Below are 21278 nucleotides of genomic sequence, written 5' to 3'. Positions count from 1 at the left end.
TCCCCTGTAAATGTAGTCTGAATAATGATAAAAATGGTCTTTTGCCTGTTAATACCTGCAATGAATTGAAGAAAACTATATGACAACAATAATGTTGAATGTAACTGGCCCTTATAACAGTACAATTGGCCCCAGCTTGGCCCCCACAGTTAAAATGATCTTGAACCTCCCCTGTTCCAAGAGCAATGCAGGATGTTCAGCGCTTTTTCTTTGGCTCACTGGTGATTGTTTGTGTATTGGGTGAATGTAGCCATCATTGTAAATAAGAATTTGTTCTTAATGATCTTGCCTGGGTAAATAAAGGTTAAATAAAAAATAAAAAGTAGTGAAAGTTTTAACATTGCACTGCAAAAATTGTAATTCATTTTGGTCAAATCCATCTAACTAAATGTTCGTGTTGTCACCAGGGCCTCCACCCTTGGGTTCTGTTTGTCCATCAGAAAAGGGATGTGAATGTGCTCTCTGCCTCGGATGCCGAGATAGTATCTCAGTAGGGTTACCCGTAGACATCCGGTGTGAGCAGATACTGGTGCCAATACATGTTATTTTTTACTCATTACGAGTCTTCCTGCCTGAACCAATGAAACCAACCAAATGTCATATCGCCATATGTCATATTGAATACATTTGAACTTATATTATATTGAATACGTAGCTCATTAAATAGGTTACATTAACAGACCATATGGAGGAGTGGAGAAATTCATGATCCTGGCTGCCAGACCACCGAACTCCGTGCGGCAAGCTGTTGTTGCTCTCTATAGCCGGCAAAAATGAGTAGCTTTCAAACATTTTAGCCAGTTTTTTTTGCCACACCCCTGCTCAACAGTTATTTCCTCGCTTTAAGTGCGAATTACGAATCAAGATGATGTTGCAGTACTGGCACTGCTCAGACGAGGTCACTGGTGATTTAGGCAACTTTTCCTTTACATTTTATTGTCCAATTAAATCTAGAAGTAGTGTTTTATTAATCAAACTACACCCAACTCAGTTTAATATAGTGCATTCACCTGATATTCATGTGACCAAACTAATAGATGCGTCAAGGTTTTGCGAAACGTGGTGACCAAATTAGTCTCCACGTAAAGCCTATACGAAGCCCGGAGCCGGTCTGTTCACCAGACTTCCTTGTTAAAAGTAGGGCTGGAAGGCGTACCACTGTACTATCAAAAGTGCGTCCTTCACTTCACCAGGCCACTATTCTATTAAAAGTGCTTCCTTCACTTCAACACCAGACTGTATCCTACTGTAAGTGCGCGCACCGTCGCTACTCATAGGCTGCATCTCCTCAGCCCATAACCCAGGTAAGATAACATCGAGACGAAGACGTAATTTCAGCACTAATGAGCGTATAAACTAAACTGTCTTTATAGTACTGACATATTTTCCGGTCATATTATAAGATGATCCGACTACAGATCAGTATTCAATTCGAATCGATATGTTTTGATGTTCTACGTGGGAATGAAAGTAAATGTAAACGTAATATGAGAATAATATGTTGCACAGCTGACTAGTTGGTCTAGGTATTTGTCATCCACTCTGCATTTTCCAAACCACTGCAATCTCTTTAGCAGCACCGTTTATATTAGGCTATGCATTTTCTCTTTGTTCACTGGATTACATTTTCTTCTTATTCCTTACTGTATTCTCTATCCTTCACCTGTCCATCTGCTACTGAAACACCACAAATTACCTACGTGATTATCAATTAAGTCCTATATATATCTATTTATATATCTATTTATCTATCTGTCATTGTTGTGTGTTCGTGTGGGGAAGGGGTGTTTTGTTTGCGGTATTTATGTGTTTGGGATGGAGGACATATGTGTGCGTGAGGGCGATGAGTGTGTGTGTGTTGGTGGGATGTGGGTGTGATAAACTGAGAGCAGGGAAGATAACAATAGAAAAAAGTGATAAAGAAAGAAAAACAAGAAAGATTAAAGAAAGAAAGAAAGAAAAAGAGAGTGTGAGAAATTGACAAGAGAGTAAGAGAGAGATTGAGTGAGAGAGAGAGAGAGGGTTGGACAAGAGAGAGATGAGTCTACTTTAAACTTCAGCGGGTCTGTATAACCACGTCCGGGGGTGCAGTGACGGGGGGCTGTGCTAGTTTGGTACTTATGATGACACACTGGAAAACCACAGCACTGTTTATCAGACCGACCTTCTCCCAGTCATTGTCTCTGAGTTGCCTTAAAGCAGAGTGCATCAGGCAGACATATCGGATCCACCAGCCCTTTCTCAGGCTCTGTTCTCAAGGTATGGAAAATACTGTGCTGCATATGAACTATATATATATATATTTTTTTTTTTCATGCTTTATTGGATAGCTTTCAAATATGTTTTAGGGCATTTCTGCATTAATTGAATATACATTGAAGAGTGACAGAAAATGTAGGGAGAGACATTCAGGAAATGGTCAATGCCTGATTCGAACCCAGGTCCCTGCCATAAGGGACCTGGGTTCACACTAAACTTAGCCTATGTGGAGCCTAGAGTAGGCCTACATGTCATTGTGGTGATAGGGTGCTTTTTCATGTTTGTGTATTCATGCGCTTGTGCACTTGTGCACTTGTGTGTGTGTGTGTGTGTGTGTGTGTGTGTGTGAATGTATGAATCTTAGATTGTGTGTGTGTTTGTGTGTAGAAGGAGAAAATAGATTGTGTTGGATGACTGTAGCTGTATCATCATAGTTTTCAGAAGTCTGCTAAGGTAACTGTACATATCTAAAGAACTTATCATAGTCGTATCATCATCTTCCTATCACAAGGACTGGCAGGGTTCCAGCTCTTGAAGTCCACTGTAAGAAAATATGTGGTTGTGGTTCTTGAAACTCGCCTTTAAAGGAAAGTTCTGTAGATACTGTCTCAACAGCTTACAATCATGTGACAGGATGTTGCCAGTAAGAATGTGTATTTGAGCTGGGCAGACATTGTGTGTGTGTGTGTGTGTGGTTCTTGCTAAGAAGTTGTAAAGGTGACTGAAAAAAAATATCTCAAGTGTGAATATGAAAGTTGAATGTTCCTTCACACTTGATCTTTTTGTGCTCCCTGACTGAGTTGAGGTGTGATCGGTGTGGTTTTTGAGAAGCTAAATGACTGGGTGGATATGACTTGGTTTGTCTCTCCTGTCAGTTGATTGGCCGATGCTGGAGCAGACTTCTCAGAAGATGTTCAAGACACCGCAAGGAGGCCCATGAACGAGAGAACTTTGAGAGACTGTGCAGCACACACACAGAAGGAGTCTTTACAGCGCTCTGGTCCTGGGACGTCAGAGACACATGTTCCCCAAAGCTAGGAATGAGGAGGAGATCGTGGGCGTACGGACAGTCTGACAGCCAGTGGTGTGCGTGTGTGCGTGTCAGTGTGTGTCAGTGTGTATGTGGTAAGTTGAAAGAGCGACGGCAGGCTGGTCTGACAAGATGTCTGAAGAACATCAATATACCAGCAGTTCCGTGGGGCTTCTCTCCTCCATCCCCCTTCTCCACCACCCCCACTCAAACCAGCCGTCACCCAACTCCCCCCAGCTACCCTCCCCCTATAATAACCAACTCCTCTCCCCCCAGCCTCAGGACTCGGACTCTGGCTTCTCTCCTGGAGGAGTCCCCTCTGATATGGACCTACAACTGCTCCTGTCCCCCAGGACCTTCTCCCCCCAGCCCCAGCCCCAGCCCCAACTGTTCTCTCCCCAGCCCCAGGGCTCAGATTCAGGCTTCTCACCAGGTGGGGGCCCTTCTGATATCACCCTGAATCAACTACTCTCCCCCCAGGCTCAGGGCCATGCCCAGGTGGGTTACCAGCAGATCCACCAGTATGAGCAGGAGCAGGAGACCCTTTACCAGCAGACAGAGTCTGGAACAGACTCACACAGTGAGCAGAACTTCAATGACTACAACTACCAGCTCCACCACAACCATCGACTAGACAATAGCCATCGACTGGACCATCATGCTCAACTGGATCATGGTCAGGACCCATCTCTGGAGTTGCAGCCGAACCAGCAGAGTGGTCCTCAGTGTGAGCAGATGACCCAGCTAAGAATGCCCCTCCAGAACCAGCTCCAGCCCCAGACAGGACCCTACAGCCCTCTGGAGCTGGCACACACACACCACCTGAACATACACGCACCTGAACACACACACTCGAACACACAAACGCGTGTCCTCATTCATACCGCACAGCCCGGCCACACACCCACTCACACCCACTACTCTCTGCAGGCGTACCCAGCCCCGAGCACACACACCCCTCACCCTCTCTCCTCACATCTCTACAGTCAGCGCTACGAGCAGGGCGACGCGCAGCAAGAGTGGCGACATGCCCACACACACTTTCCATACACACACACTCATGTACAAAGCCCCTACACATTTGCACATTCACATGCAGAGGAGACACAGGGCCTGTATATGTACCAGACAGAGTCCCAGGGGCCGATTGAGCACCTCTCATCCCAGCAGCGCTTCTCCCCACTGAGCTTAGGCTTCAGGCAAGGGGTCCTGAGCACCCAAACCTCCATGGAACTCCTCCCATCACCATGCATTAAGGGGGTCTCCAACCTCCACCATGACCCCAGCTATACCCCCAACCCCTACAGTAGCCCTGGCACAAGCCCTTACGCTGACCTCAACCCTTGTCCCAGCCCCAAGGAGGAGAGCCCGGGACTGGGGAACCACAACCGGCACCACAGCCTCCCCCTGACTCCCTACAGTCCTCTACCACACTCATACCTCCAGCCTGGCTCTCAGTCCAGCCCCACCCCCCAGACGAACCCTTACAGCTACTCCCAGACTTACCACCCTAGCCAGCCAAGCCCTCACTACCAAACCAACCCAAACCCTCACCTCTTCCTCCCCCAGAGCCCGGTCCCTCTCCCCAGCCCTTTCCCCCCCCCTCCCCCCCTGGTGCAAGGCCAGGGCTGGGGAGAAGAGCCAGGGGCTGGTGCTGTGGCCAAACCTCTGACCAGAGAGAGGACAGGAACCCGTCCGAACCTCCTCCACTCCTCCACTGCTTCTCAGACACAGGTCAGACAATAACCCTAATCAACCGTAACCCCAACACACCCTGACTCTAACCCTAACAACCTCTAACTTTACCACACACTAACCCTAACAAACCCCAACCATACCATGAACTGACCCTAACACACCCTAACCCTAAAACACCCTAACCAAAACCACCCTAATCTCAACACACCCTAACCCTAACATACTCATTATTTTAACACACCCTAACCCTAGCACTTCCTAACCCCAACACACCCTAACCTACCCTAACCCTTATACATTCTAATCCTAGTTCTTATTTCACTATTGAAGCTTTCTGACCATTTTTAAACCCAAGCTGATCTCTGTTGGTTTTGTTGGGCTGAAGATAAGACTGACACAATACTCGGAACACCTTGGAAACCTGAACAGCAGGTGTGTGGTTATATATATATATAGCATGTTTGTGTGTGTGTGTGTGTGTAAATGTATTGTACAACATGTGTTTATCAAGGTATTACTGTAATTAGAATTTGTATGTGTGTGATGGGTGTTTGCATGTCAATGTTGCTTATGTGTGTGGGTCGGTGTGTGTGCATGCGTGTGTGTGCGTGTGTGTGTGTGTGTGTATCAGGAGGCTCATGTGCTCAGTCTGCCAGCGGGACTTTAAGAGCCTCCCTGCCCTGAACGGGCACATGAGATCTCACGGGAGGCAGCAAAGACAGACCGTCAAAACACACCCCAGCCAGAGAGAGGTAAGACAGCACACACACATACACAAACACACACACACATACCTACACGAACACTCACACATACACAAACACATGCCAAACACAGCCCCACACTGACACACACACACGCTAGCTCACAGGCATGCCTACACAAATCGCATCCGGGTATCACTAAATATAAGATCAACTTCCCCTTTTGAATGGCTAACGTTACTTCCTCTTGCTCTCTCTGTCCTCTCTCTCTCCCCATCTACCGTCCCTCTCTTTTACATCCCCCCTTCCACTCTCTGCCCCCCATCTCCCTGGACCCCCCCCCCCTGTCTCCCCTGACTCAGAGGGAGGAGGAAGCCCCAGGATCAGCTGACAGCCTGTGCCCCGTCGCCATGGTGATGCCCGTGTCCATGCCTGTACACCTGCCTACCTTTCCTACCCAGCCGGAGCACAGAGAGCAGACGGGAGCCCCCAAGAGGGGGAACAGGAAGCACCCCCATCGACCCTCCCCTCTGCTCCTCCCCACCGTGATCATCCCCACCCCCTCCCCTCTCCCCAGGGGGATTTCGCTGTTCCAGAGCCTGTTACGCGTTGTCGCCGGTAACGGAGAGGTTTCCGGCGGAGACGGGGCATTCTACACCCCTCCCCCCATGCTGTGCCCTGTGAGGGACGGGACAGGGCTGTACTGCTCTCTCTCCACCAGGGGGCAGCAAAGAGCACACATCGTACTGCTACACAACTCAGACAGTGAGTACAGTCTGCTGCATTTGACACTTTTTATTGAGTGACAGAAAGTGATAGGAAGTGACATCAGTGTTTGTGTTTATGATTCAAAGGAAGTGTGGACAGCAGCGTTGCCATGGTGACCCCACGTCCCAGGGAACAGTCAGTAGAGATCAAACCGTGAGAAACTATCGCCTCACCCCTTACTTCATACTTGAGCCAGCTGTGACAAATTGTTTATCTAATTCTTCATCGGTAACGGAGATGTCAATCACAGGCGGATCAACGTGGGGTCGTGTTTCCAGGCGGAGATCCCTCCTCTTTTTGAACGAAGACAAGCAGCGATAGACCCTCACTATGCACTGCTACTCTGGACGCCCTGGGACGACTTGGAGACTGTCGCTACACAGCAGAGAGGTGCACACACATGCACACTCACACACACACACACACATGTATGCACACATATTTAAAACGACTTCTTTCTGTTTCTTCAGTGAAAGCCTTCCTGATGATGGCGTGTTCCTGTGTGGTACCTGGGGGCGGAGTTAACTCAGAGTATGCCCTGCACGCCCTATCAGAGAGCAGAGGAGACTTCCTGGTAACCTCAACTGTCTTTAAGGCTAATGAATGGAAAATGACTGATCAGATATACATATATACATACATATGTATATATACATATATATGTATGTATAATTCTTTTTCTCTGTCCATCTGCATTGACCATCCCAGGTGACCTTAGAGAAGCTCCTGCTGTCAGCCCCTGGAATGCAACCTCTGACCTCCTACCATTACACAGGTCTGGGCCCATAGATACAATAGATACAATACAGGGTTCCCTGTATCTTGTTAGTTAAGGTGGTAGGGTGGGGTTTGCTGTCCGACCGGGGGGGAAATAGATAGTATACAACAGGTCTGGTCTCAGATATACTAGAAACTATTCATAAAAGTGCAATAAAAGGCAATATGGGAGAGGGGTGTAAGGGGTAAGTTGATGTTGTAAAGGGACAGTTAAAGGTTGTGTTATCAAAACAACAAGGAAACACAACCTCTTCCATACCAAGTTACCATTGTAACTACAATGTTATGGCCGTAGGTACACACAGAACAATGCACATAAAAGCCCGTCGGAAGAAGCATCTGGCCTGACGTCTTTCACATGACTCTGAATGGAGCAATAACAAAGTGTGTGTGTGGATAAAGAGAGAGAGACAGAGAGAGAGAGAGACACAGAGAGAGAGACACAGAGAGAGAGACACATGGTAGGTAGCACACTGACCCGTGGAGGCCAGCACTAGGTGGTAGTTAACTGTCTCTCCTGGGGGGGTTGGGTCAGGCTGTGACAGATGGACTCCAGCAGAGAGGAGGCTGGTGAACAAGGCCATAAACCTCTACCAGAAAGACTTCTCCCGCATCCAGAAAATGGTACTTACCCCAGAAACCTGCTTGCAATCCTCTAATCCTCCTCTCACTATCTGGAAGAGGTGGAGAGGTTCACGTTCAGAAGGTAGTAGCACCACCGTGTTGTTTGAGTCAGCTGATGGCACCAACCCAGATCTGGGCGATTTGAATCAGCTAGTTTTAGCCGTGAATGGAACTAACACATGTTAGTACTTCTACTGCCTGAAGCATAATTTCTCCTCCTCTGCAATCTGGTTTGAACGCATTCCCGCTTGACGGTTTCTGTACGTGTGTAGGTGCAGACCAAGTCTCTGGCTCAGTGTGTCGAGTTCTACTACTTGTGGAAAAAGAGGTTGCGTCTGAACATAAGGACCCCATCAGAGGTGGCTCTCACACTGCCTGAGGCGAATGACAGGACCCCCAACGGACTGTCTGAAAACTATGCCACTGTGGACATGAGGGGCCATGAGGTTACAGATCCATTCTCAGCCAATCAGGAGCTCCCAAACTTCAGGTCACCCAAAGTCCTGGAACCAGCAGCCTGTCAAAGCCTCTCCTGTGTTGGTGGACTGTCCAAAAGTGGAGAGGTAGGTGTTTCTGCTGCATGACACACACACGTACACACAAGCTTGCACATTTACACTCACAGTCAGGCAGGCACTCACACACATCCAGACACACATACACAGGCACATTTTTTTTTTTTTTTTTTGTCATTTAGCAGACGCTCTTATCCAGAGCAACTTACAGTAAGTACAGGGACATTCCCCCGAGGCAAGTATGGTGAAGTGCCTTGCCCAAGGACACAACATCATTTCGCACGGCCAGGGAATCGAACCAGCAACCTTCTGATTACTAGCCCGATTCCCTAACCGCTCAGCCACCTGACTCCCGTGACACCACAAACACACACACACGCACACACACACACACACACAGACAGAGAGATAAGAACTACGTTGGATACTCTTAACACTACTAAGATACTTTACTAGTCATTAATAGCAAAAAGCATAACATGGAAAGTGCCAAAACAGCACTACTTACTTCACCATAGAAAAAATGACTGTACAGACCAATGGGATAAATATTCATACTGAAAGCACAGCAGCACCTGTTGAGTCCAAGAGACAAGCGGGGCTGAAACCTACTTCCTGTTCAGAAACCCTCTTCCTGTCAGTCCTGTCATCTTTCAGCTTCCTGTGTAACAATGTGACTCGACACTTCAAAGAACTTCATACACATCCTGTTTGAGTCACTGTGGTGACAGTTACCACAGTAGCGTGACGTGTCGGCATGTAAAGTGTGTGTGAGCATGAGTGCATGTGTGTTTGACTCCGTGTGTGTGTGTTTTTGTGTGTGATGTGCGTGTGAGAGAGAAGGTTTCTGCGTTGAGTTCAGTGCTGATGCAGTGTCCTCCTTTGAAGCAGACCCAGACCCACAGCATTTCCCAGCTGACCCTCCCTGGTTCCTCCCTCCTCCTGCAGGTATGCTGCAGCTCCAGCACCCCAGTCCTGGACGGTGTGAAGCCCAGCTGGTCTCACCATTCTGGGCTAGGATCTCTAGGGGGCTCCCCCGCTCCATCCAGTCTTGGCTCCAGGCCCAGCCCACAGACTACCGCCATCTACCCCTGCAAAGAGTGCTCCAAGTAAGGCAATTGGCCTATGTAGGTTCTGTCTGTCTGCTTGAATCATGACAACAGGGTTCTTATCTTACCTACCTCCTGTCTCCATTCCCTCTCTTTTACTGCAACCCTTCCCTTTTACCTTCCTTCTCTTCCACTTTCGATGCTCTCCAGGGTTTTCACCAAGGTGAAGAGTCGTAACGCCCACATGAAGACCCATCGCCAGCAGGATGACTCTCCAGTAGTCTACATGCCTCAGAAGGCCACATCCTGCCCAAGGCCCAGACCCCATCTCCCAGCCCCAACCCCAACCCCCCATCACTCAGCCCCAGGCCCAGCCCCCATCTCCCAGCCCACCATCTACCAGCCCCAGTCCCCATCCTGCCCCAGCACCAGACCCCGTCTCCCAGCTCCAGACCCTATTTCCCAACCCCAGATACGGTGTGCCTGTGATTGAGTGAATACTGGTAAAACACACTGACAGCACGTTTCAAAAATGTTTGAGTTAATGTTGTTATTATATCAGAGCACCTATATGTTTTAAAAGTGTACGTTTTAAAATATTTTACAAGTCATTATGGTTTCATCTGTTTGTCCAAAAATGCTGTTTTCTACTTTTGCATCTCTCCAAAACATTGAAAGTTTTCTATGAAGTTAAAACCTCGTTATTACCAAGGCATTACTGTTTGATGGGGTTGAATGGGTCTCCAGCGCCATCCCCTGGTCACAGGGCCAACCAACAAAAAGGCATCCTCTGGCACACAATTGTAGTTTACCTTATGAACATATTGATTTAAACTTATACAAATATTAACTTTCTATATTTTGGTAAACTCCCTTTCTATTTGTATTTATCTCTTTCTGTCACACACGCGCATACGTGTAAATACTTTTATCCTGATGTGACCTCAATTCCAACCTTTGCTTTTTGGTTAAAAGATTTTAGCCGGGAATTTTCACTGTACGCCCATACCGGAGAGTTGATTGGTTGCTGGCAAACGAAGACGACGGTACGTCGGTATGTCTCGATTCCAAAGGTCTGATCCCAACACACCTGCGCACGCACGGTTCTTAACGTGTACTGGTGACCAAAAGAAGAACATGTCGCGAAAGAAACGGTCAAAGTGTAAAAAAATATCTAAGAAAATATCAGAGGACGTGTCGGAGATTATCGAGACTGTTGAGGTTCACCCATATGCCAGAGAGAAGTCGGAGAGTGAGGAGACTCCAGCGAAGGGAAGCCCCCAGAGAGTAGACTCTCAGACTCAGCGGGTAACTCACAGCAATACTCCGATCAAACAGAAGACCTCCAAAGATGTTTACTTCGCGTTTCTGCCCGATAAATATGAGCCACTTATTGAGGACGAGTTGGAAGAGGATGTAGAGTGGAAAGAAGAGAAGGAAAGGAAGAAAAAGGAAAAATACAAAAAGTACAGAAAGGTAAAGGAGAATAAAACATTAGTGAAACTTTCAGTCCGTGATGTTCACAGAACACATTTGTATAGGAATGTTTAGCCTACCTGACAGTTTCTATTTGTTTAATGCCAAATGGATATTGACAGTGATTAACTGCTGTATTTGTTAATGCTTCAGGTTTTCTTTACTAAGCACGTGCAAATTGTGACCTTTGAGTTAGTTTCAGTACTATTACATGTCAGCAACTCTGAAAAAGATAAACACGGAATTCGAACGTACGCGTTTAGTTGTAGGCTACAGCTGGTGAATTTAAACAACTGATAAAGGCCATAACATTCCTTTGTATTAGATTACAGTCACGTGAAGAACATTCATTGATAACAGTGAATTATTAAGTGATTCATGATTTGTGCCGTTTCTCTGGCTACTCATAGGCTACAGAGCTGATATAATGCAAAGTAGGCCTACATAGTTGACGCTCCTGTGCGACCTGGTGGGGGCTGAGTTAAGACTTGAGGCGAGGATTAAGGGGGGAGTCTGGGTTCATGAATCTCTCCCGTCTTTGGGAGAGATTCAGGTCTTTTAAGCCCTCACATATGACATCTATGATTCGGTCTCTCCCTGTGTTCACACACACACACACACAAATGTGTACACTTATAAACACACACACATTCTCTAACTTGGGGGTAAGCCTCCTTCGCTCTCTCTCTCTCTCTCTCTCTCTCTCTCTCTCTCTCTACAAATACAACCACCAAGATTAGAAAAGACAACTCATTGGTGTAGCTAGAAAACTAGGGACCCCATGTAAGTAATATTTCACGAGGTCTCCTAAAATATAATTGGATCAACTATGGATCAACTGGGATGAATCCCCCATCCCAGTTGGGACACATGAGAGTGATGCTGTCTAATTCTTCTTCACCCACAGAATGTTGGTAAAGCCCTGCGGTTCAGCTGGCGATGCCTGGTTGCCGGGTTACAGAGCTTTGCTGGTGGCTATGCCACGCCCCTTTCGGCAGCGGCCACCTTGGTGACTGACGCCCACAGGGCTGGCAGCAAAGGATGATGGGATTTTAGTGGACTGATCCAGGAGGACTGGGACCCAGACCTCTCTCTCTCACGCTCTGTTAGGCAAACACACACACACTAACACACACACACACTAACACACTGAAACACATCTTCACCTTTACCCGAGATGTGGGAATTGCACACACTGGTGGCTTGTAAAAGCATGTAATAGATGAGGGTTATCATGCTATCTGTTGTATTTTACAGCATCCGTAAAGATCTGTTCATTCTGGGAATCCAACACAGCTACACAGTCCTCCTGGTTGTAAACTGACCATCAGTGATTCCTCCTTAATACTAGGCAGGATAGAGATGAGAGAGAGAAATATATGGATTGGTATAGATTATCCTCTTTACAATGTATTATTACTGAATTACTGTTTTACAGTGTAGAATTTGTAATCAATGTGTAACGTAGTGTATCATTTCTAAATGCATTCTGTTTGTAATTGTTTGAAGCTGCAATGCAGTTGGACTTACATTACATTTACATTTAGTCATTTAGCAGACGCTCTTATCCAGAGCGACTTACAGTAAGTACAGGGACATTCCCCCGAGGCAAGTAGGGTGAAGTGCCTTGCCCAAGGACACAACGTCAGTTGGCATGACCGGGAATCGAATTGGCAACCTTCAGATTACTAGCCCTCTTCCCTCACCGCTCAGCCACCTGACTCCCTGACTTGTGTGTGTTATGATGAGTACATCTGACTTCAATCATCAGGAAGGGGTGCACACGGTTTACAGGGAATTCCATGTCAAGCTTTCAACATAGCACTTATATCAATAGTTTTGTTGTTTCAATCATATTACTTAACTGTGCTGGAGGTAGGCAAGAGGTTGAAACCTGTAGAGCCAAGACAGGCAGACAGATAGAGCTAGAAGGAAGACAGACAGACAAATGGATGGACAGAGAGAGACAGGCTTGGCATACAGAACCGATTAGGAAAGAGAGTGACAGAGATCCAATACCCGGAGAGGGAAAGAGAGAGAGAGATACAAAGACAAATAGTGAGAAAGAGAGAAAAAGGGAGAGAGATTATTAAAAGACGGTGGTTTTCCAGAAGAGGAGAGAAGAGTTAAAACAGAGAGTTGAGAAAAGGAGAAAAAGGGAAATGATGAGATGAAGAGTCGAGCAGGGGAAGTGTTGAAGAGAGTGTGTTTGATCACTGTGAATGTGACCATATCAACATGAATTAAAGAAAGACAAATTTATATATAGTAACAAACTGGTATGAAGTCCTGGTATCTTCGAGGTTATGACTTTTTCCTATGATTCGCTTAATTATAACAAATATTCCCCCCACATCTGCTCTACGACCATAGGCCTACATAATTTCACAGTGGATACAGCAGAGTGCGAATTATACAATGACAATCGGGGGGGTCAACTTCTTCTCCAGGGCGTAAAGTCATATTTCCGATTACAGGTAAGAACGATTTATAAATGTATTGACCCCCCCCCCCCCCACCTGTTGTTTTACCTCTTTTGGGGGGGTCCAAGTCTTAATTATGGGGGTCAACCCACCAGTGGCGGTTCTAGACAAATTTTACTCTGGGGGCCAAGGTGGGGCCAGTGTTTAATCAGAGGGGCACATTAAAAAACAGAAACAAATGATATTAAAATCATACAAACGGCTCTGCCTCTTCCAGCTCCTCAGCTCTCTCAATACCTTGATATGTTTTCTCTCACTTTTTTATTTACTGGGGCAAAAAAGGCTGCAATGTCCCTCCCTTGTTTCATGATGACTACTAGAAGAAGAAAAACAACGTAAAAAAGTATTATTCAGTCAGCTCAGGGGGGGCCACATGGGGGGCCAGGGACATTTTTGCAGGGGTATTGGCCCCTGTAGGCCCCCGTGTAGAACCGCCACTGCATTCCCCTCGTAATTCGAACCCTGGATACAGGTTTGGCTTCATACCTGGGCGACTGAGATTTTCATAGCCTTCTGCAACTGCAAGGTTCCTGATCATATGTATGCTGAGATCATGTTTATGCTGAGACTGAGATATTAATAAAAAAGAAGTGACTATGACAAATAGTAGGCTACATTTGGAAGTATTAGATGTGACACTGAGTGCAGAAAGCACTAATCAATCGGTAGAATGCAGTAATATTTACGTACCGCACGAGGGGGCTTAGTGCTCAACTTCGAACAGTAAGAGTCATGCACAGAAGCATGCAGGAGAAGAGAAAACCTTCTAAAGTCTCTCACCTCCCCTGGTCTCTAGGGTCTCCGCGGTCAAGGCAAACCAGGGGCAATGAAAATGGGGATTTACTTGAAAGATCTTAGTTAAAAATAAAATCAAGGACGTCTTGGAAGTCATGAACATTTCTGAAAGATCGCCAAATTCAGACCTCCCCTACCCTCTCACGCGCAGTGTCATGGACAAGCGGTCTTGTATTTTGGTCAAAAGCTGTTGGAACAGCAACATTTGGACAGCTAGGTAATAAGTATACATTTGATATAATCTGTTTCGTCATCAGTAGTGACCTCAATGAGAATGAGTGTGTGCGTTTTCAAAACACGATCCTGTCCAGATCATGATCTGCTGGTCTTCAACACGGGTGGGAAGTATTGAACATTGGACATTGAAGGGCCGGTCAGTTACTTCACCTGGAAAATTAACGCAGCACACCACGGTCGTTTTTCAGTGTATTATCTGTGTTTAAATGTGTTAGTCTCCCTGGGACTTAGATATCCAGAAAACAGACGGACCTCAGTTTCATCGACAGGCATGTTTGGGCCCGACATACCCCTGCTTGTTCAACCCTGAACCACGTCGCCGAATTTTAACACTCTCCGCGGCTTGGGGCGAAACCTTAAGCAATCCGCATTCGTTTGAAGATGTACGTTCGTTTTGTTTAGTCACATGACACAACGTCTAGTCTTAACAAGAAGTGAGGAGGATAGGAGAGGCGCATAGATGACTTCCTCGCGTATGGCTCCCTTGCAGCGCGCGGTGTACTGGCGGCTTTCTCTCGTTTTTTTCTTCACGGCCTTCAGCTTTTTCCTCGATGTCTTCACAGTCCGCATAGGCTTGTGCGTCTCCGGTGAACCATTCAAGAGAGGGGATCGTTTGGACCAGCGCAACCTCAGCAACATAAAGACCGGTGATGTGAACTTTTCACATTCAGTGTCACCTACATCACTCGCGAAGTGGAATGGCACCACCAATGAAAATGTGAGTAGTCTATTACGCAGTAGGCAAACATTTGGAACTGATTGATCCCAAAAAAGTCTGGCACAAACTAGAGTGCCAAATCATTTGTCACAGTGTTTTGTCATTCTTTCTCTTTGTTTTCTTGGGTGTGTGTGTGTGGCCTAGAACACAGTGTGTGTGGATGACGAGGTGCTGTCATATGGTCAGACCATGTACATGAGTGGACTACTGCTTGGATCTCTCTTTGGTGGAGCTCTCTCAGACCGGTGAGACGCACAGACAGACCGATACACTGTATTCAACTATACCAACCTATCAAGTCAGTAGAGGGTTCTTCCATGTTATTGAGTCTAAACCAATGCTAACAGATTCAACAGGTCACCAGTGTGTGTGTGTGTGTGTGTGTGTTTGTTTTTCTCTACAAGAAAGTGAATTATTCATCAATTTCAGACAAACTACAGTTCATCTCTGTTGTTGAATAACCATGTTTGTGTGCGAGTGGCATGTGATCACTCAGTGTTTCTCATGTCTCTACTGTGTATATGGGGAGTGTGTGTGTGTGTGTATGGGGTGTGTGTGTGTGTATGGGGAGTGTGTGTGTGTGTGTATGGGGAGTGTGTGTGTATGGGGAGTGTGTGTGTGTGTGTGTGTGTGTGTGTATGGGGAGTGTGTGTGTATGGGGAGTGTGTGTGTGTGTGTGTATATGGGGAGTGTGTGTGTATATGGGGTGTGTGTGTGTGTGTTTCTCCCCCAGGTATGGGAAGCGCTTGGTTTTCCTGGTGTGTGTGTGTCTGCATGCTGTGGGAACTCTGCTGCCAGCGGCTCTTCCTCACGCCCTCCTCTACCTCACTGTCCGCTGCCTCACTGGAGTCGCCTGCTGTTGCATCAATATTTGCTCCTTCAGCCTGGGTAAGGGACACACACACACGCACACTCACATGCACACACACATGTACACATATGCTTCTCATTCACACACATATACACATGTAACACAGCATGTCAAACTTTTATGAAACATTCCCAGGTGCACAACCTTCTTAACCTTAACACTACTGCTTATACTGAGTACACTCCAAAGGTGTGTGTGTGCGTGTACGAGTGTGTGTTATGCGTGTGTGTTTGTCTGCAGGTGGGCCCTTATGTAAAATTGTGCAACCAATAAAAACAAATCCCTGAAGAAGCATTGTTTTAAACATAAGGTCCACATTATGATTCATATGCATAACTTGGAGTACCAGTTTGTGAGCGAGTGTGTGTGCGTGTGTGTGTTTGCAAGGAGAGGGTAGGGCTGTGGTTCGTGTACCCACATCAAAAATTTGCTTTCAGTTTACAATACCATGTAACTGTGAGTCACAGACTGTGTGCGTGTGTGTGCGTGTGTGGGTGTGCGTTTGGTTTTAGGTGTGGAGTGGAGTTTACCCAAGAGTCGCGTTTGGCCCCCGGCCCTCTTGTCTTTCTCCTTCAGTCTGGGAATGATGGCGTTGGCCCCCTTGGCATACTGCTTGCGATCCTGGGTGCATCTCCACCTGGCTCTGGGCCTTCCCCAGCTGCTCTGCCTGCCGCTCTACATGTGAGTCAGCCACTAGGGGGCACTGCAACACTGGCCCGCCTCCACCTTACACTGGGCCACAAAGAAAACAAATGAGTTGATAGAAGCGTGAACAAAATAGACAATAGTAGAACCCTCAGATGAAAAGGTTCCATTTTAGAACGCTTATCAAGTACCTGAGGTGTGTGTGTGTGTTTTAGCTGTATACCTGAGTCTCCACGCTGGCTCCAACTGAGAGGAAAAACAGACATTTTGGAAAAGTACAGAAGACACAGTTCAGAGGATAAACTCTGTCTGGACCAGGTATGCACACACACACACACACACACACACTCAATCAGTACTCCTAACCCCTTTAAACCCTGATGTGTTCCACTGTGTTTTGAACCTAGCTGCTGGACACGGCATGGAGTAACCCACGGAATCCTGATGAGAAAGTGCACACACCTGAGACTGACACACACACAGCTGAGATTGACACACACACAGCTGAGATTGACACACACACAGCTGAGATTGACACACACACAGCTGAGATTGACACACACACAGCTGAGATTGACACACACACAGCTGAGACTGACACACACACAGCTGAGATTGACACACACACAGCTGAGATTGACACACACACAGCTGAGACTGACACACACACAGCTGAGATTGACACACACACACCTGAGACAGTGTGCTCATACCTCAGCAGTCGCACCATCCTGCTGCGTCTGTGCATCATGAGTTACATTGGGTAGGTGAGTCTGGGCCTGCGGGGGCTGCAGGGGAGTGTGTGTTGTGTGCGTGTGACTTGCAGAGAGTGTGTATGTGGTGACTGCGTCTGACGAAGATGATGTCGAAGATGATGGAGGAAACGGATGGTTGTCTTGGAGGGTAGATAATGCTACAGTGAAATCTGTGTCCCATTGGAATTTCACCAGGTTCTCTCCCTCTCCCCCCTTTATCTCTCGCTCTCTCTCTCTCCCCCCCCCCCCCCCCCCCATCAGCCTGGCGTCTGCCCTCACATACTTTGGTATCTGTATGAACGTGGGCTCGTTCGGAGTCGACGTCTACCTTGCCCAGTTCTTCTCCGGCCTGTCAGAAACGCCCTGCATGCTCGTCCCCTTCCTATTGGCTCGTTGCGGACGGCGCCCGATCAGCATGCTCTCTCTGCTCCTCAGTGGCTTTGCCTGTCTGATGTCTCTCCTGGTGTCCCACTTCTGTGGTACGTGCTCACACACACACACAGTCCCTCACACTCAATGGTCCTAGCTAATGTGTGTGTGTGTGTAGATATCCCTGCACTCGTCATGACTCTGGCCATGACTGGGAAGCTGTGCACGCAGATTACAGTGTTTGTTTCACTGCTCTACAGCATCGAACTATTCCCTACAGTCATCAGGTATGTCACACACACACGCAGACAATTTAAGTATGTGTGTTTCCATTAGGGTCCTAATTATCACTGTATATGTTCATCACATCTGTGTGTGTGTGTGTGTTGCAGACAGAAGTGTGTGGGGCTGGTGAATTTGTGCTACCGTGTGGGATGTATTTTAAACGCAGTTGTCAGTCCGAGAGGAGAGATCCCATTGGCTGCCATGATTGTGTATGGGAGTGGTCCCATCATTGGGGCGGGCCTCTGCCTCTTGCTACCGGAGACCAGTGGCTTGCCGCTTCCTGATTCAGTGGAAGATTGTGACAGACAACCCAGCCTCCAGCTATCCACACTGCTGTGGCTCCGGGCCTGTTGTAGGAGGTAAGAGAAGCAGAACAGTCTCTCTGTCTGGTGACTGGAGGGGTGTGGCCTAATAGATACCTGTGACCAGGTACAGACCAGGTCTATACTTCACCAGAACCTTTGTGCCTCAAATAAGGCTTCTTCTGTAACCCCCCCCCACCACCACCAGTTCTATCCTGTTTGGAACAAATCTAATTCAGGTTGTCAGTAGGCACTGACACTTCCTGCACCTGCCGAGGTCTGTCATCACCATGGAAGCAGCTCTGACTTTGAGTCAGGCTGAGGGAGAACAGAGGTGCATTCTGGGAGATGTAGTCAGTGCGATGAAAAGCAGAAAAAGTCCCTGGCTGTTATGGTTGAGATGACAAGGGTGAAGTCTATCCAGGACGGCGTGTAATACAGGATTCAGAGCTGTGTTGAGGCTGTTCATGCATGACTAAAGGGTGTATTTGACTTAGTCAGGGGATCCCTTGGAAGTATATCAGATAGCAACAGGATAGGTCAGTGTGTTAAGGTCTGTGAAGTCATAAATGAACGGTCCCATTAGGCCGGGCTATTTAAAGCAGCATTGACACCTAACCCTGGAGAGCTGGAGAGCTCTTCATTGTGCCAGCACACTCTGATCCACTCACACATCCCAGACAGCTGCTGTGTGTGTGTTTATGTGCTGTGTGGGGGTTTGTCACATTTCTTCTTCGTCTCCTGTGCGTGCGTGTGTCTGAGTGAGCGTGCAAAAGTCAATGTGTCGGTTTGTGTGTCTGTGTTTGTGTGAGCGTGTCCGCGTGACGTGAGCATGCAAATATGAAGGTCCCGTGGTACTGTAGTCAGCGTTGGAGCATTTCAGGTCAGCACTTACTCCTCCCCTCTCTTCCCTTCTGCATCTCCTCTGTCATGCCTCCTTCCTTCCTCTTTCCTGTCTCCTTTCTCCTCTGTCCTGTCTCCTTCCTTCCTCCTTGCTATCTCCTTTCTCCTCTGTCTTGCCTCCTTCCTCTTTCCTGTCTCCTCTGTCCTGCCTCCTTCCTGTACTGCCTCCTTCCTCTTTCTTGTCTCCTTCCTTCCTGTCTCCTTCCTTCCTCCTTCCTGTCTCCTACCTTCCTCTTTCCTGTCTCCCCCACTCTTTGCTCTGAACCCTGTGGCTCCAGCCTTGGTAATCAAAAAGCTCTAAAGGGAGCTTGCTTTGCTGAGATGTCAGGATATTTGTTTACCGCAGACAAGCAATGACAGCAACCAGTTACTCTTTATATATTAGTGTAATATATACACAATACATTAGTCATCATTGTACACTGAAATGAACCCAAACAGGTTCAACATGGTCTTGTTGATTTCTCTGTTAGTCCTTGTGAGTATCACAGCACTATCTACGCTTTCTGGCAGGCACTCCTTAGAATCCCCGGACGAAAAGGCCACACCGTTTCTGGAGAAGGACCCAGAAACTGCAAAGTGGGAAAGAAACAATGTCTTTACTTACCCTACAGAGACACACACACCCCTCACTGCCATTTGTGCTGTTTGAGTTAAGAAACTACAGCATACGCAAGTCAAGAAAACAATCTTTCTCTCGCACGCACACACGCGTGCACACACCATATTCTGCACATTGTGACTTTCAGTAAGCAGTAAGACTTCAGCTCTCAAGTCTTTCAAATCAGATCTTATTTGTATTGCACTTTTTACAAGCAATGTCACAGAGGGATTCTCTGTGTCAGCTGAAATCACTGAAGGAAAAAAGTCACCTTTTTAAGATATAAATCATTGCCTGTATTGTACATATATTTTTTATCATGCGGGTATTTAATAACTTGGTTAGAAGCACATTTTTGTATTTGTGGATGTATTTGTGTTCTTAGGGGTTCCTTTCATTTATCTCTAAAACTACTGACTCAACTTACTTGAATTGGATTCTGCCAAAGTGAGAAACCATTCATGAAAAAACAGTATTATGAGGATGTATAAGAGCAGGGTATGTGTGCTTGTGGGGAGATTCCTATATTCAGGAAGTCAAGTTCATTTTAGATCATTCATACAATTCTGGAGAGTATGTTGGTATGATCTCCCTGAGTTTTATATTGGTGCCAGATGTTATTTGCTGGAGGATGTAATAGAATCAGGAATGTCCCCCTGCAAAGTCCAAAAGAATAAAAGGAGGATTTTCAATTTCTGAAGAATGTGTCTGTCTGCGGTCTGTCTGGTCATGTAATGCACGACACAGAAAAAACACTCAATCTGAGAATCATACACACCTGAATGTGCACACACACACAACCATGTCACACGCATCACAAGCACACCCAAGCAGCCACACACACCTGCATGCACACGCTGATGATCACACATGCACCACTGTGCACAGGCACCGGGAGGTTTGTAACGTAACAGCTGTCACCCTTGCTTACAGACACACACACTCACTCTGGTGGGGTTTGTGGGGTTGGTGGTGGTGGGGAGGGTCTTAAAGAGGCGGTGCGCAAATTTCAGTGACCTTCATAAACCAATAACACTTCCTGTCTGCTTGACCCCGCCCATCGGCTTGCTGCTGGCACTCCTCACAGCATGGACACTACATTCTGTCCAGTAGTGCCCTCTGGTGGCCAAAACAGAAACAGCAACCTTCAATCACACAACACAGGGTTTGCCTGAGGACAGGCTTCAGAACCTGACAAGGGTTCCAGTGGAAGCTTCCACGTGTCTCGTTCCATCTTCTTCTATAAGGCATCCTTTGTTTTTGGAGGTTTTATCAGAACTTACAACAGGATCTGACGTTAGAGTTGTCAATTGGAGAGCTCTCACCCTCTCTCTCTCGCGCACGCACGCACACACACACGCACACAAGAGCAGGTATGTGTTGGATCAGAGTATTTTAAAAGTTGGCATTCTGT

At 47.0% G+C, this 21278-nt stretch overlaps 3 protein-coding genes across 4 annotated transcripts; all 3 read left to right on the top strand.

Annotated features, from left to right (window-relative positions):
• Window positions 1-1167: 1167 nt before the first annotated feature.
• LOC136966097 (transcriptional-regulating factor 1) lies at window positions 1168-10308 on the top strand. Of its 2 annotated transcripts, none has more exons than XM_067260475.1 (13): window positions 1168-1304; window positions 3135-5023; window positions 5373-5419; window positions 5619-5739; window positions 6054-6456; window positions 6546-6612; window positions 6710-6849; window positions 6930-7033; window positions 7168-7234; window positions 7772-7860; window positions 8133-8423; window positions 9324-9484; window positions 9635-10308. In XM_067260475.1, exons 2-13 carry the CDS (start codon window positions 3422-3424, stop codon window positions 9915-9917), a joined length of 3375 nt encoding a protein of 1124 aa, XP_067116576.1. In that variant the 5' UTR covers window positions 1168-1304; window positions 3135-3421; the 3' UTR covers window positions 9918-10308. The 2 variants fall into 2 exon arrangements, with proteins under 2 accessions (XP_067116576.1, XP_067116575.1); XM_067260474.1 differs by lacking the exon at window positions 1168-1304 and adding an exon at window positions 1870-2259.
• A 137-nt stretch (window positions 10309-10445) lies between these two features.
• c22h1orf115 (chromosome 22 C1orf115 homolog) lies at window positions 10446-12400 on the top strand. Its single transcript, XM_067260804.1, has 2 exons — window positions 10446-10900; window positions 11808-12400. The coding sequence occupies exons 1-2, from the start codon at window positions 10481-10483 to the stop codon at window positions 11943-11945; spliced, it is 558 nt and encodes a 185-aa protein (XP_067116905.1). The 5' UTR covers window positions 10446-10480; the 3' UTR covers window positions 11946-12400.
• Window positions 12401-14271: 1871 nt separating this feature from the next.
• Window positions 14272-20560, top strand: si:dkey-190l8.2. The gene is made up of 10 exons (XM_067261036.1): window positions 14272-15133; window positions 15278-15378; window positions 15867-16021; window positions 16517-16685; window positions 16865-16967; window positions 17057-17412; window positions 17666-17883; window positions 17952-18060; window positions 18166-18417; window positions 19777-20560. Exons 1-10 carry the CDS (start codon window positions 14876-14878, stop codon window positions 19913-19915), a joined length of 1860 nt encoding a protein of 619 aa, XP_067117137.1. The 5' UTR covers window positions 14272-14875; the 3' UTR covers window positions 19916-20560.
• Window positions 20561-21278: the final 718 nt, after the last annotated feature.

Source organism: Osmerus mordax, chromosome 22 (assembly GCF_038355195.1).
Source record: "Osmerus mordax isolate fOsmMor3 chromosome 22, fOsmMor3.pri, whole genome shotgun sequence".
Classification (NCBI taxonomy): domain Eukaryota; kingdom Metazoa; phylum Chordata; class Actinopteri; order Osmeriformes; family Osmeridae; genus Osmerus; species Osmerus mordax.
Note: the sequence above shows the minus strand (reverse complement) of the source record. Positions and strands in the feature narration are given on the sequence as shown.

Excerpts from the sequence above, each read along its gene's own strand:
- LOC136966097 (XM_067260475.1), top strand. The coding sequence starts at position 3,422 with ATGTCTGAAGAACATCAATATACCAGCAGTTCCGTGGGGCTTCTCTCC. Across the intron at positions 5,420-5,618 it reads CTTGGAAACCTGAACAGCAG|GAGGCTCATGTGCTCAGTCT; the intron begins GTGTGTGGTTAT and ends TGTGTGTATCAG. Across the intron at positions 5,740-6,053 it reads CACACCCCAGCCAGAGAGAG|AGGGAGGAGGAAGCCCCAGG; the intron begins GTAAGACAGCAC and ends CCCCTGACTCAG.
- si:dkey-190l8.2 (XM_067261036.1), top strand. The coding sequence starts at position 14,876 with ATGACTTCCTCGCGTATGGCTCCCTTGCAGCGCGCGGTGTACTGGCGG. Across the intron at positions 16,686-16,864 it reads CTCTGCCTGCCGCTCTACAT|CTGTATACCTGAGTCTCCAC; the intron begins GTGAGTCAGCCA and ends TGTGTGTTTTAG. Across the intron at positions 17,884-17,951 it reads CCTGGTGTCCCACTTCTGTG|ATATCCCTGCACTCGTCATG; the intron begins GTACGTGCTCAC and ends GTGTGTGTGTAG.
- c22h1orf115 (XM_067260804.1), top strand. The coding sequence starts at position 10,481 with ATGTCTCGATTCCAAAGGTCTGATCCCAACACACCTGCGCACGCACGG. Across the intron at positions 10,901-11,807 it reads AATACAAAAAGTACAGAAAG|AATGTTGGTAAAGCCCTGCG; the intron begins GTAAAGGAGAAT and ends CTTCACCCACAG.